The 14,634-nt window shown below is 42.0% G+C and overlaps 1 protein-coding gene across 1 annotated transcript in view; it reads left to right on the top strand.

The window, feature by feature from the left end:
* st6gal2a (ST6 beta-galactosamide alpha-2,6-sialyltranferase 2a) overlaps positions 1-14,634 on the top strand; it is a 36,796-nt gene that overhangs the window by 14,371 nt on the left and 7,791 nt on the right. Inside the window, exons 2-5 of the mRNA XM_052082258.1 lie at positions 3,420-4,472; positions 9,052-9,149; positions 10,469-10,570; positions 12,873-13,047. Of these exons, the coding sequence (XP_051938218.1) occupies positions 3,524-4,472; positions 9,052-9,149; positions 10,469-10,570; positions 12,873-13,047 (1,324 nt within the window). The 5' untranslated portion in view covers positions 3,420-3,523. The remainder of the gene's footprint in view (positions 1-3,419; positions 4,473-9,051; positions 9,150-10,468; positions 10,571-12,872; positions 13,048-14,634) is intronic.

The following is a 14,634-nucleotide window of genomic DNA, read 5'->3' as shown; positions in this document are numbered from 1 at the left end:
GCTGTGTCCACCTTGTGAGGGCATTACAATACCATCTAGCACAGGTGTCAAACTCGATGCTCGGGGGCCAGATCTGGCCTGCCACATCATTTTATGTGGCCCGCGAAGGCAGCTCAAACATGTCAACTTCCATGATCCTTTCTAAAATGTCTTTTTTTACCAAAGCCCTCACGACAGCAACTTAAACAATAGTTGAATCAACAGTTATCCTTGACTTCTTTATATGATTTCAGTCATAACAGTCCTCCAAATGAAACGCTAACTAAAATGTGGCCCGCGACTAACATTTGTTTAACACCCCTGATCTAGCAGGTCCTCTGCGCTTTAAGCCACCAAGATTTATTTTTTATTTTTTTGCAGTCCCCGCTACAGGTGTAAGTGCTGTCATTTGGATGATTACACAAGCCTGCAATCATCTGGTGGTAGGCACAGACAAGACGGTCTGTTCTGACGTCGCCTATATCGTCTGTATATTGAGGAGGAGGAGGATTACACGGAACATCAATTGGAACAAGTCATGGAGAAGTTTCTTCCGCTAAGAAGACGTTTTTCTTTTGTGGTTTTCCTCTACTCTGAGACTTGCTTGTCCATTTGTGAGCGTGAATGGAAAGCCCATCAGCAAAGACCACCTTAGGAAATCATGCCTTGCTCTGAGACATTGAGAATTAGGATGGAATGACTTCTTTCCCAGTTTCAGTCCTGGATTCCCCCCTGGGAAGTCTGACATGCTACGAACATGCACGTTGGGCTGCTAACCTGCCCCAATGATTGACCAATGACATACCCTGCCTTTAACCCTAACCCCAGCTCCCCTACAACCCCAATGAAGACAAGGCCTGTTGAAAATGGATGCGAAGGAGTAATCTGAATCCCCCCCCTCCCGAAATTATGTTAGCGACAAAGAAAACAGTTATTTTCAAACAAATTCCTTTTGAATGATCATAAGAACAAGCTCACTGAATGCTCAGTTTCAGATGAATAAGTTCACTTCCATTCTACGTTTGACTCAGTCTTTAGCAAATTCCACTAAGACATCCAATAATTCGTCATAAGCTTTAATAATAGAGCGTTTTGTCCGAGAAAAAAAAAAAAGTAACCCTCAACAGAATAAGAAGGCAAAATGCATCTCTCGAGGAACATGGAAAACACAGCTCAGTGAGCATTAGTATGACTTACCGGTACATGAATTAAAAGCCAAATGCCATAAATACATTAATCTTGCTCGCAAGGAGGCTACCCCATCATTTTGGAGCTTATAGTCCTTTTTTTTTTGCATCTTGTTGCCTTGTGCTGCTCTGTGGAGAGCCTCAGCAAAACCCCGTTCTATGCTCTCCCCTCGCCATCTGTACGCTTGTGTTGTTTCACGCTCGCCGACTGAAACCTGAATCCTGCCAGGTGAGGGGAAACTACACACACGTTCGAGATGTCATTTGGTTTGTCGAAGACATTCGGGGCAGCTGTGTGCTTATTGTATTTGTAAAAGAGAGTGAGAGCGTCAGTCAGACTTCCAGGATATTCGAAAGTCCTATTTTTTTCCACCGGAAAGCATTTGACCTCCTGCATTGACGTGTTGGAACTGCTACACTCGCGGCATATGAATCACAGCTCCCACTTGATGTGGCCTCAAGGCTTTTACAAAGCATGTCACTTCAGATATGTGTGTTTGGAGTCTCCATGCTCTTTGGCCCAGTTGCTCCTTGCTGTTTTCCTGGAGCGAGGTCAATCCTTCGAGCTTTGGCCTCCTGGGTGGCCCAAGGCAGGAGGTGTGTTTGCGCGGATGTGGATGTGGAGGGTTAAAGTCAAGTCAAGTCAAGTCAACAGTATTTCTAGAGCACTTTCAAACAGCCATCGCTGCATACAAAGTGCTGTACATGGAGTAATTTAACATGCACAATAAACAGTAAGACAAATCGGTAATAAAGGCGGTAGAAAGCACCAAACAGTAAAATCAAGAACAAATCTAAGTCATGCTGAGTCGAACGCCAAAGAATACAAGTTTTTGAGGAGGGCTTTGAAGATGGGCAGGGAGGAGGCTTGCCGAATGTTCAGTGGGAGGTCATTCCAGAGAGAGGGACCAGCAACAGAAAAGGCTCCATCCCCTCTGAGCCTCAGTACTTCTAATAATGTCTGGTCCACAGACCTGAGGCGCCGGGCAGGTGTGTAGGGGCGGATGAGCTCAGAGAGGTAAGGTGGCGCGAGATTATTCAGAGATTTGAAAACAAAGAGGAGGATCTTGAAAAGAACTCTAAAACGAATGGGAAGCTAGTGAAGGGATGCCAGAGTGGGAGTTATATGCTCCCTCTTACGAGTACCAGTCAAGAGGCGGCTGACTCCAACTGGCTGACTCCAAAGTAAAGGGCATTGCAGTAATCGAGCCGGGATGTGAAAACTTAGCAGTTTTCTAATGCTGATTGCCAACGAACGGAGAAAGATAGAAACAAACGTTTTTTTCTGCTGAAAGAAGAGAGTCTTACCTTTCTTTTGATAGGTTGTGTGTATATATATAGCCATAGAACAGAAAATTCTGTGGGCCTTGCAAATCAGTCGAAATTCAGCAAAATGTGAGGGAGGGAGGGGGGGCTCCAGTGAAAAGGGCTGGTATTCAATGAGTTAAGAGACCATCTTTTTCTCATTAGGTTTGGCTAAGTAGCTGTAGGTTGTGGTGCCTTCATGTGTATTTAAAGCTTCACTCACTCACTTCCTTTACTGCGTAAGTAGAACCTCGAATACAGATTTCATTCAAAACTTAGCGTTTGTGTATTTTGATGCAAATAGGTCGGGATTTTCAATCAGGATACATGGGAACTGGTTTAGATTGTGACAAAAATATGTAATACATATGTAATACAATATGTTTACAAAAAGATTGTAAAAAAATGACTGCTTTACACGCTCGTAACTTTACGGAGGCATAATAGAAGAACTGTATATAATTTTATGGATGCAGGAATTTTTATACAAAGGATTGGGGAACGTCATTGAAAATGCCCGTCATCTTTGACCCAGGCAAATGAGGGAATGGTTGGCTTTGTCAATGTCCATTAAAGAGTGATGTATCACCATTTTTTTTCTTTTTCTTTTTAGGCTAAAAATACCCACAATTGGGGTTCTGTTTTTTTTTTTCATGAAGTGCAAGTGTCACATATTTATCAGTGTAAGCATTTGCTTGCATACATGTATGCTTTTCATACAACAGCAATGATACGTCATCTGGTTTTAATTTACCGTCTTGATTGCCCGATAAAAGACTTTCAAAATGCGGTCACACACTCGAGTGTGTCGCCTGGTTTAAAAACTCATAAAACGGGGACGCACCTGTACTTACCTTTCAGTAAGGACATGTTATCTCGTGATTTAAGTCACAATGTGAACATACCAGACCAGATCTTCCTTCCTTATGATTTTCTGTCTCCCCCCAGGCACTCCAGCTGACGTCTTGGCTGACCCCGACCCACCTCCCTGTCCCCGCCCCCACCCCCCACTCCAGCTGCAGGGCGTTATTGTCGGTGAGCCCTGCTCAGTAATGAAGTCCAGCATGCGGCAGTGGAGGAGGCTCATGTTAGTGGGAATGCTGGCCTGGGTTCTCATCTTTCTGGCCCTTTTCTCCTACTTCCTGGATGCCCGCGTTAACAAGTCGCTGACCTCCGCCGGCTCCCTGTTTTCCCAGCACCCCGATACCCGCCGCCTGGCTTCCATCCAGGCCTCCCATCAGCAGAACCCCATCGTACTATCCAGCTCGACCCCCACCTTGCCGGACCCCGAGTCTCACACCAGCTCTGTGGTCTCCAGCAGCAGCGCGCCCTTTGCCAACTATGGCACCCAGGAGGTCAGTCGGCAAGACTACATGGACCCCCAGACTCTGGCGGCCTGGTCTTCCTTTGGCACAGAGAATGTGGGCTCTCACTCTGACCCGGTGGTCCAAAGTCGTGAAATGACTTCCCATATTACGGAGCATCACGACCGCCTGAGCAGAGCACAGCCCCATGGAAGAGAGGAGGAGGAGGAGGACGACCAAGATGAGAGAGAAAATGCGGATGAACTGAAGACAAACAGAGTAAGAACCGAAGGTGTCAAGGCGGCTGGTGATGCCTCCTTAAACATGGACGAGAACTACTCATCCAAGTCGGCATTGCTGTTGAAGCGCCTGTGGCAGGGTCGCTTGTCCGCCGACATGCTGGACCCGAGGCTGCAGCAAGCCCGGAATGAGTACATGAAGACCAACAAACACAACGTGGCCTTCGAGGGGCCCCGCCGAGCCGCTCAAAGTGCCAAGCAGCTGCTGTGTCAGATGAAGACTCAGGCCCAGCTCAGCACCGTAGATGGATCGGAGAAGCCCTTCTCTTCATTCGGATGGGCCCGTCTCGTGCCGTCTCTCCCGCTGGAGCAGCTGCAAGGTGGGAGGAGCTTCAAGACCTGTGCCGTGGTCGCCTCTGCCGGCGCCATCCTACGGTCGAGACTGGGCAAAGAGATTGGTGAGTAGTTTTGGAGTTCCTCTAATTTGCTGTCACTTCCCGAATCATCACTTGAATTTTGAACGAAAAATCGGATTTGAATGCATCTCGCCTTTCTAGTGCAGGGATGGGCAATATACATGCGGCGGGGGGGTCGTGCACAAATTGATGCCAAATAAATCAAATTATTTGGATCCAGATACAGTTTTGAAGTAGCTGTATAGTCTACTTCAAAAATGGATCCAGATAATTTGATTTTGTGCAACCTTTTGCCTATATAAAAGTTAGTTGGTTCAACACACCATTTTTTCCCCCCAGTATCAATCATAAGCGCCTGTTATAAATGTTTTAATTTGTGGGGTGTTAAGGGCTACTCTCGAAATGTCAGCGTTTTCACACAATTTAATATTTCAACATGTTAGACAAAAAAGAGGATTACACTTTTTTTTTTTAGGACTGCATTTTTTTTGGTATCCATAATGGAGTGTTTTATAACACTAAATATAAAATAGTATATGAGAGAATGCGAGTTGCACGCACGCCTTGAATCTTGTTCGCAAAAAGGAACGTAAGCTGAGGATGTACGGAGGAGGTGAGTTGTCGCGTAGTTGTCAAGTCTATCGCTGTGGTCAGGAAGTGGTGGAGGTGATTTGCTGACACGATGGAAAGCAAGCACGCATGAGAGTTGTTTCAAATATTTTGACTGCAGTAGTCGGCAACATGAGGTGGAAAGATGATTATAAACAGCTCTCGCTATGACGTAGCGCACTTCCACACCAGTGAACTGCAGTGAACCCCTACTTTGCAGAGGATAAGCACTGACCCCCGCTGCGAATAGCGACGCATCCATATTCACAGTTTGTTTGTTTTTTTGGCAGTGATTGGAACAGATCAATGCCATTTCCCTTAATCTCAATGGGGAAAGATGATTAAATAAAATAATTAACCCTGTAACCCCACCCCCACCACTCATGGGCCCCCCTTCTGGCAACCCATCAGGTGTCTTTACATCACATGGAGCTTCTTTGAATTGGATTCCTGAATGCATTAAACCTTTTTCTGTTAACCTCAACAGCATGCAGACTGTTTGATATTGATTGTGGCAGCTGTGCATTGAAAAAAAGGCGATGAAAGCCCCGGCAAGTTGACGCTTGTGTGATGTGAAATACATTGCGTATTAACGGTTTCTTATCTCTCCGAGTCGAGAGAGGCTTCTGCAGCCCGCACTACGACACGCCGCAACCCGATTAAGTCTCCTGTGCATCGTCCACTTGAATAATTAAACATTGCACTTCAACTAGCCGTCATTCAAAGTGCCGTACTTCTTCAAAGGGAGGCCTCCACTGTAATTGAAGCCGCACCTGATTTATTTGTTGTCCACTTGAATAAATAAATTCTCCACTCTCCAATGAATTCCATGTGTGCATCCTCCATTTCAATAATTAAATGCTACACCTCAACTATCTCTCTATCTTTGTAGCTCTCTTGTTTGAAACCCATGTGTAATTCTCTATGTTTTATGTTTAGTTTGACATACACTTCAACTGAGAGTAGCAATTAACAGCTGTAAGCATCTTTTTGGAAGATATGTTCATTACGCCAAACTGCTGCACTCCTTATTAAGACTGCCACGATACAGCACTTGACATGACAATTTGCTCACAAACCAAAGCAAAAAATAAAATAAATGTCCGAATGATGGCTCGTCCCTTTGAAAAACATTGGATCACTCATAGCCTATCTCAAGTTACAACAAAATCATTACTTATCTATTTCACTATCCATTCTCAATACCATTTATCGTCACTGGGTCACACTCTGGACTGGTCGCTAGCCAATTATGTTATTCAATATTGCAATAATAAAAGAGTTAAAATACATGTCTCTCTCTTCCAATACATGCCTTTGCACAATATAAGCCTTGTACTCTCTGCAGTTGACCAAATAAACACTCCCGCCCCCACACGAGGAAAGAGGATAATTAGCAATCAACACAAAGCAAATGTCAGCCTACGAAAAATGAACAAGTGTACAACATCAACCTCCAGCTGGTAGCTCCAGATTTGACAGTGAATTTGTGCACTTGGTTATTTTAATATCAACATTGTTCCGCCTCTGTGTCATAAAAAGCGCACCTGCTCACAAGCACAGGAAGTTAGTGTCTCTCTCCTTCAAACGCAAGCGTGGGCACGCGCACAGACAAAGACATGGGCCACCTACTGAAGTATACTGTAAGCAGTCAAATATTTAAATAAAATGGTATTCATGCCTGGTTCTTCAGTGCGGACGAGTGCGTGCTTCCCAAAGCCAAGCAGCCGCAGCATATTCATCAAGCCATTAGTAACCGCGAAAGGACTTGATGGGTACGTCAGAGATTTTGACATGACTTGAATTATTTAACTTTTGGCCTGTTTTATTATTTTTTTCAAGGGAACATTCAAATGTTGGGCTCCGATACACTTGCTGCATTCTATATTCTTTAAACAAAGATAACTTTGGATTGACAGTTGTCAGAGAGGCATCATGTGTTTCTTCATATTATTATTAATGTACTTGGAAATAGTGTAGTAAAGAAATGCAAACATGCTTGCATTCTAAGGACCCCTTCTCGATTTCGAAATATTTTATCGTGTTAGCGGTTGGATGACAACTTCTGTTCAGGTCAAAGATTCATGATACATTTTGCAATGCATTACTGCCACCGTGTGGTCAATATAATGGACAACAGCTTCGGATACACAAGCTCGTCTGCTTTTCAATGCTCCAACTAGTTCTGGGGGAAGCTATTTTGTTCAGTTAGTCGAGTTGGATATCGGCTCAAGCACCGACCCTTGTGAGGATAAAATTTTCAGATGATGGATGGATGGATATTCTTCTTCTCCTTCTCCTTCTTCTACTGATTGTGTATCTGGAGCTGCTGTCCATTGTGCTGACCACACAGTGGCAGTAATGCATTGCAGTGTATTGATTTTATTCATTCATTCATTCATTCATTCATCTTCCGAGCCGCTTGATCCTCACTAGGGTCGCGGGGGGTGCTGGAGCCTATCCCAGCTGTCTTCGGGCAGTCGGCGGGGGACACCCTGAATCGGTTACCAGCCAATCGCAGGGCACACAGAAACGAACAACCATTCGCACTCACATTCACACCTAGGGACAATTTAGAGTGTTCAATCAGCCTGCCACGCATGTTTTTGGAATGTGGGAGGAAACCGGAGCACCCGGAGAAAACCCACGCAGGCCCGGGGAGAACATGCAAACTCCACACAGGGAGGCCGGAGCCGGAATCGAACCCGGTACCTCTGCACTGTGAAGCCCACGTGCTAACCACTGGACTTTTTATTTGTATTTTACTTTTGGTCTTCAATAATTACATCCATTTACTTATGTACTGTATATATCTTAGAAATGTATATTTAATGACATTCATTGGTTTGTGCTCTTTTATTCTGGGGGTTAATATTGTATTTAATCGCAATTGATAGAATTTAATATTATCATGGATTCATAAACGTGTAATCATTGTGTTAGTAAGGTTGTTTGACGCATGTCAAACATTTTTTTCCGGTACAGTTCCGTCTTCTGAGCACTGCATCTATTTGCCCCTAATTTAAGTGGTCTAAAAATACCTCCCTCAGTTACCAAGACTGACCGTTTGAGGGCAGTTTTGCGACGTCAATGTGACACTTCTGAAAAGTCTGTGTCTTCATGTGTTTCCAATCAATCCTATACAAATGCAAATACGATTCGTTACAACACACCATGTTTTTTTATTATTTTTATTATGCATTTCAAGATATTCAGCAGCCAAACTCTTGACCAAGGGTCACCAACGAGAGCTCTTTTTTGGATACTGATTAATGTGAAGGAGATTCTACTTGAATACACGCTTATAAAATCAAATCATAATAAATGAATAATAATACAATAATGGTGTCCATATATGTGAAGATACTGATAATGTCAATGATTTTCGACAATAATTATCAACAATGGTACGTACTACGTGCGATATTCATGAGCCCATCTATGCCGTTTCCCATTATGTGTTAGCATTATGCTAGCAGACGCTAAGTCAAGGTTTTTTTAGGTGTTTAAAATTTAGGACGTTACTTCTCTTTTACATGTTTAGTTTGACAGTAAATAAACTGGGAGTGGCTTTGCCCTTCCTAACGGAACCATTCCATGCAGGCTTGGGACCGGCAGTGGCTGTGAGTCGGCATTCATAACCCTCAGCACCTCTCCTAAAAAGGTTGCATTCAATTGACTTCAACTTCAGTACACAGTAAAACTCTCTCAAATGGCTATAAGCTCCTCAGCCTGCCCAAATCCAATGTTTAACCCAATCTGCTGGTTCAAAATAATTAACCCAACCTTGGGTAAAATAACCCAATCTGCTCAAAATATCTAGCTACCCAGCAAGGGGCTTAGCAAAACAACCCAGCATTATTATGTGTGTGAGAAATTCATAATACTTTTGTCTTGTCACATGGCAAGATGTTCATCATCACTGGCTCCGGTGAATCTTGTAGTCATCATCATGGAAAAAAAATAGCAGCAGTTTGTCACGTAATGTGATCGCCGATGTGTGTGATTTCAGATGCTCATGACGCCGTGTTGAGGTTCAACGCGGCGCCCACCGAGGGCTACGAGAAAGACGTGGGGAGCAAGACCACCATACGCATCATCAACTCAATGGTGAGAACATAAATAACATGATGAGGTTGACAGGCGTTGATGTACTAGATGTCCTGCTGAGGAACGCACCCTGAATTATTCATATAAATAAATAGGCACCATATGGTTACAAATGTTGGGACATGAAAAAAACATGGCCCTGCCTCCAGATATAGGGACATTTACATCTGTTACCCAAGCTACGATGATGTAATCCACCCATCTTACAATAATTCAAGCTTTTTTGGGGTAATATTAGAATTTAGTGTTAGTGCTAATATTTCATATCTTTATAATTAGGCTTTCGCCGACATGCATACTTGTATTAGTACTCGTGCCGTAATGTGCCGATACTGTACACTGATACCACTTCACCAGCCTGACATATATAGGCACTTCAACGGGTAGGAGCCTTGTCAGTGTCTTGTGTGGAGATATTTCATGGTCAACACGGATGAAAGCTCGAAAGCACTCCGTGTTCAAGTAGCAACGGAGGCATCTGACTTTTCACCCCTCACCCACTCCACTCGACTATTGCCGAGCTCCTGTCGCAAAGCCGTGACACAGCACATTGAGTAACGAGAACTTTACAGCTAACAGTAATAGCAAGCTAGCTAACCACTGATGCGAACGATGGTGCTCAAGTTCTTATATAGTGGGGGACGGGGTGATTCATGCTTGGTTTACTTGTGTCACCATTTTAGCCTTGCCCAAAAAGCTTCATTCATCATCCAAAAACATCCATTAATCAGGATGGAGCCGTATAGAACACATTGGAAGGAAAAGTGTTTGACTTCACATTTGGAGGAAGCATGCAGTTGGATGTTATAATGTTAGTCAGGCAAGTTGTTACTCTAAAAAGTGATTTATTTGAGTAAAAAAAGTTGTGTTTTTCAACAATATTTAGTTTTAAAAAATCCCAATTGCAAGACGTTATTACATTATCAAGTGTTGGTACTCTGTGTTGCTAAGTCCGTTGATCTCGGTCAAAAGAGTGCTGTCAGTGTCCGGCTTGATTTTCTGTTTTCCTCTGCTTTTCTTTCCCTTCAGAGTGGCCTTGCTATGCTTTTGTACTATTATAGAGTAAATAGTAACTTTTATCGTCTGACTATGCATCATAGTTATATGTGTTGTTGCAATATACTGTGATAATTTCGTTGCTGAAAATTGTGTATTTCTAATGAAAATTTGATAGAAAGTGTTTAAAAGATTCCCCTGTCTGACTTGTCTTACTGTAGCTGCTTGGCCGCAACACTTGCAAGTTAAAGTTTTTTTCCCCCCCAACTGCCTCGTACTGTATATGATGGGATAGTTAAAAGCATGTTCAATATCCTCGACAGGTAATGGCAAGTCCAAAGCGTCACTTCCAGACCAGTTCTCTTTACAAGAATGTAACGTTGGTGGCATGGGACCCTGCGCCTTACACTCTCAACCTTCACAAGGTTGGTTGGCTCATATACATCATCCGCATCTTCACCACTCTGATTCTTTTAGTTGCCGTTACAGGAGAGTGTCCGTTCGCTTTGGAAATTGTAGTTGGTGATTGAATGCCGGCGGTCTAATGTAATTTCAAGCCAAACGATTTCTCAGGTTCTTATCACATTCCACATACGTGCCACCCCTCCCTTGCCTTATATATTCACTCTCAGCACGTTTTTATCAACATACTGTAGGTATGACTTTGTTCTGCCCTTAAAAAATACCAGATTTGGCTTTGTGTTCTAAAGTTATCCTGGGAATAGTTTAATCATAAAATAAAAATACATCACTCAATGAATTGTCATAGCAATTACATTGATGTGATTTCCACACCCACAAAAATCTGGCAGTTATTAAATGATACAAATAAAATTATAGTATCACTTGCCTAAATCATTTTTGACTTACTGTCACATTAACAATAGAAAATACAAATGTGTCTTTTTTTCTAATTGGAAATAGGCACGTGAGCTAACAATTAGCATTTATGTGGCGGTGTTGTTCATCCTTAAGAAACGGACATCTGAATACAAACTGTAGCACATGTAGACGGACCATATAACAATACCCCAAGGCATATATTATTTATCCCCTGCGAAGAATAATAATATTATTGCCTTATTGAGAAGAGGTTCTGAGCCTTCGCCAAATTCGCAGGTGGTGTGGACACTACAATGAGCAGCACAATTGAAAGAGAAAGTGTGACAAAAAAGTGTTTCTTTTTAATTGGTTTTAAATACTGTCATTGCTGTATGTTTTTGCAATGTATAATATTATACAGTGCTATTTACTCATTAAAAGAAAAAAAACGTTTTATTATTTTGGGGGGGATGGCGGGGGGCTGTATCGAATTATTGGTATTCGTAATCATTTTAATATGGAAAGTTGATTTGAAGTGTTAATAGCATGGTCGTTAAATTACACTCGGATCTCAAGGCACCACTGTAACAAGGAGATGAAAAATACAAAACATTATAACAATAATCATAAAAATAACATTAATAATGGAAAACGGTCAATACAGTCTTTTGGATCTTATTAGTTACGAGCATGGCTATGTTTTTTTTCCTCACTTATGATTTTTGATTATTTTGTCTGCTCCACTTGTGTCATTCTACAACACCTTACGCCAGAAGGATTAAAAAACTAATCAGAACCCCCCCCCCAAAAAAAACCCCTAAAACAAAACACTTTACTAACACTTAATTGTTATTGTTTTGGTGCAGCAACATTATCCTGCGTATGATAAAAGACTAATTTAAAAAAAAGACAGATTTTGACAGACATTGCCTTTGCCCTGACCTTACACCCAACCTTGAAGGATTGTTGCTCTTCTATCTCATTATCACATTTAATGGGCCACAAAATGAGACAGTGACTGACAGGTTGATTTTATGATACCATAATTTGTGCTGAGTACACCAGCACTCGCTTCACTAGATTCATGTTGACCTAACCTACAGTTACAGTACCGAATATATGTGTGTGTGTGTGTGTGTGTGCATGTATGTATATGTGTGTATATATATATATATATATATATATATATATGAAAAGCTAGAATTGTATATAAAGACCGAAATGAAATGGCTGTTGTATAAGATATTAATCATAATAATAATAGGAATTTTCCCAAGTTTGGAATTAAAAATAACCTTCACTTCCTTCAATACATTTTGTGAGAAGAATCCATTTGTCCAAGGCGTACTCCCTCAGCGACTCCTGGCAGACATTTTTCATTCGCACATAATAGAGGAGGCGTTCTGGAGGCTCATCAGTCATTGCCAGTTTATATCACTTATTAATTCATTGTCAGAGGCGCTGCAACAAACATTTTTGACTGGTTCCGAGGCACGTTTAATTCACTACTGGCTGCATTTTTTCTTTGCATTCCTGCACATACAACTCAAGTCCTGTACAAAATTGCCTCCCAGTGAAGAAAACGTCCCACACATGGAGTCCACACAAGTCCTCCTCTGTTCATGTTTTAAAACTGTGTTCAATATCTTGAGTCTGACAAAAGTCATCGTAATTAAGAATTTCTTTCAAATGAACCAATGGCAATCGGTCATTGCTTTTGCATGTTCAAAGATAATGGTGACTGGGATATTTTGCGGTAATGGCTAACTGTATGTGCTGTTTTAGTATATCAACATGACTGATGTGGAAAAGGTTCTCCAAACATTCATGATAGTGGACTTTTGCACAGCATTGGAATATGTATCTTTGGTCTGAAGCAGACCTTTTTTTTTTTTTTTTTGTCAGTGGTACGCCAGTCCAGACTACGACCTGTTTCGGCCATACGTGGAACACCGCAAGTTGCATCCCGACCAACCCTTCTACATCCTCCATCCCAGATATATTTGGGGCCTCTGGGATGTGATTCAGGGCAATACTCGGGTGAACATCCAGCCCAATCCTCCGTCATCCGGCTTCACAGGTGAGCATATTCACAGTTTTTTGTTTTGTTTTAGCCAATGCATTTCATTGGGTGTCAATTATATGTTGATTTTCACCATCTACAGGACGACTGTATTGTTATATGCTTTGTCTGTTGTTTTTGTCAGTGTTTTTTTTTGCTCGCAACACAAAGGAAACAATCAGTCTTCCCAAACAACATTAACCAAATGCGTACACAATGATTAAATATTCAAGGCACTTCACTTATAACATATTTCATTCAATAATAAATTACGTTCTGGCGTTTTTTTACCATTACAATTGAATTGCGCATAAACTTCAACCCTCCAAAGTCTCAAGCCCTAATAACAATGTACAAGTAAAGCATTTTTTTTGTTGCTTTTAGTCAGCATTCACCCACGCTGACAGTGGCTATGGATATTTCATATTGTTGCTACCTGTCTTATCTTTCAATTTCACCAAACACACATACAGCATAGCCCAGTTGTGTGCACATGCCGTGCTCAATCGAACAGCCGAATTGGACTGCAGACTAATCTCACAGGAGCTCCCGCATCATGGCAATCATCACGCGTGCTCCGCTCACTGCTCCCTGCCGTATACTGCAAACATCATTTTCCTTTTTCTTTCTTACATGTGTGCACCCTAAGAGTCAAATTGCCGCAGTTGTTTGTCTCTAAAGTGACAATATGTCTCTGGCTGTCATTCTAAAAGTGCAATTTTCACGCCTTGATAGTGAAAGCGCCTTCACAGCAGCGCATTGCAGCAATTTGTCGCCGTGATGTTCAATACAAAGACCACAGAAGCATGGTCGACTGACACAAGGTATTGCGGTTTCATTTTGTGTAATCGTGTGAATGTGTGAAGAGACTGAGTTTTACTCACAGTACGCTACAAATCCATCCATAAAGCGAGTTCACACGATAAGGGGATTTGTTGCATTTCAATAGCACTCTCACTCAACCTCTCGTTTTAGGTTCATCCTGAAATTTCAGTTTGAATCGCCATATCCCTCATTTTTACCAAGACAACAGTTATGTAGAATCGGTTAACAATTCTCAAAAAAATAAAAAAAGATTCTTTTTTTTTTTTTTTTTTTAAATTCACTTTCAATTTACAATAAGGATGCCATCCATCCATTTTCTACACTGCTCGTCCGGTTCAGAGTTGTGGTTAACTTCAACCGTTCAAAAGCCAAGTTTTTATTCCATTCACTATGTCGCCCCCCCCCCCCCCCCCCCCCCGCTCTCCACCCATTTGGCTTGGAGTGTATCAGACAAACTAGCTTGGTGAGCTTTGTACGCCATTTCATATTTCTTACAACAAGACAGTCAGAGTATGGCTTTATGCTACCATCACAGAAATGGGCTTCTTTTGTCTCGACCTGATATGTTGGCAGCACCTTTGGCCTGTTGCGATAAGTCTCGTTTCTGAAAATCTGGATTTATTTTGTAGCGAGACATCTAGCAAAGAATAAAGAAAATAATGAGATTCCCGTGAGTTGCGCGTCTTTTAGCGAGCCTAATTTTTCTGCGCATGGCATCCAACAGGTACTCACTAATCGAAGATTTTCTGGCAAAGTCATTCATTAGACCTGATAATGGAA

This window comes from Hippocampus zosterae, chromosome 12, assembly GCF_025434085.1.
Source record: "Hippocampus zosterae strain Florida chromosome 12, ASM2543408v3, whole genome shotgun sequence".
NCBI lineage: Eukaryota > Metazoa > Chordata > Actinopteri > Syngnathiformes > Syngnathidae > Hippocampus > Hippocampus zosterae.
This window is presented reverse-complemented; position numbering and strand designations above follow the sequence as displayed.